This window comes from Trichinella spiralis, assembly GCF_000181795.1.
Source record: "Trichinella spiralis strain ISS 195 chromosome Unknown Scfld6296, whole genome shotgun sequence".
Classification (NCBI taxonomy): domain Eukaryota; kingdom Metazoa; phylum Nematoda; class Enoplea; order Trichinellida; family Trichinellidae; genus Trichinella; species Trichinella spiralis.
Window position 1 is genome coordinate 1 of NW_003533235.1, and position 1,055 is coordinate 1,055.

The following is a 1,055-nucleotide window of genomic DNA, read 5'->3' on the forward strand; positions in this document are numbered from 1 at the left end:
GATGAATGACTTTAGAAAAAACTTTGAAGCGTGTTGGCATGTGCTGATGAATTAGCAGTTTGGAGATGGATCTTCTGTTTTTTTCATTTGAAATTTTCTTCCTGATTCAAGTTTACATCTGTAAAATCTGTAAAAAAATGAACTGCCATTTAGAAATTTTTCAGAGATACTGATAAAATCGTTGACACATGATGAGCTGATTCCTTTTCAGATTCTGCTAATTGTTGAAAACCTTTGCTACATTCTTCCATTTCATTTAACAAGGTATGAATTTCATTAACTTGCTTTATCCCACTGAAGCACATTGAAAGTTCTCCCCTTTCCTTTTCTTCACTTTTCAGTGTTTGTATTTCATCATTCGCGTGAACAATATCTTTTTCAGATATACAAGAGAGTGATAACTTTTTGCGCTCGGATGGCGATGTATGATGATCCGTGTCTGAATTTGACAAATCTTTTTCATCTACATCTGCTGTGTGTTTGATTTTATACTGGCACTCAAGATGAAAAATTTCCATTCTCTTTTTTCTGATTTCATCCAGCTCCTTATCCAATTCATATTTTAATTGGTCCAATTTTTTATGAGTGCTATATTCAATTTCTTTAACTTTTAAGTTTTCACTTATAGCACTTTGAAGCTGGTCGAAAAGTGTACCAATTTCCTCGTATAATTGTCGGTGATGTTCTCCTCTTCCATAAGCTCCATATACTTCAACTGCGATATCTTTACAAAATTGGACTTTTCCTTCATCTTTGTTCGAATTTTTCATCGTGTGAAAATCACGGTATAGCTTCTTTAAATATCTTTTTTTGTATTTTAATCTTTCAAGTTGCCTTCGACGAGCACACTGCAAATTATACAACTCACCATTAACTAGCTCTATTTCTGCTTCCAGAATTTTCTGTGCTTCTTTTGCTAATAAAAGCTGACTTTTCAATGAATTTTCTTTTTGTACATCTTTTTCATAATAATTTACACCATTTTGCAGTTCTTTCATTTTAGACTTCGACTTTTTGATTTTTTCTTCGGTTCAGCAGAATCCACCACAGTGCGA

At 33.0% G+C, this 1,055-nt stretch overlaps 1 protein-coding gene across 1 annotated transcript; it reads right to left on the reverse strand.

The window, feature by feature from the left end:
* Positions 1–149: 149 nt before the first annotated feature.
* On the reverse strand, positions 150–998 carry Tsp_15845 (hypothetical protein). Its single transcript, XM_003366256.1, has one exon. The coding sequence runs from the start codon at positions 996–998 to the stop codon at positions 150–152; it is 849 nt and encodes a 282-aa protein (XP_003366304.1).
* Between the last annotated feature and the right edge of the window lie 57 nt (positions 999–1,055).

Bases quoted from the DNA above. Each gene is read 5' to 3' on its own strand.
- Tsp_15845 (XM_003366256.1), bottom strand. From the start codon at position 998: ATGAAAGAACTGCAAAATGGTGTAAATTATTATGAAAAAGATGTACAA.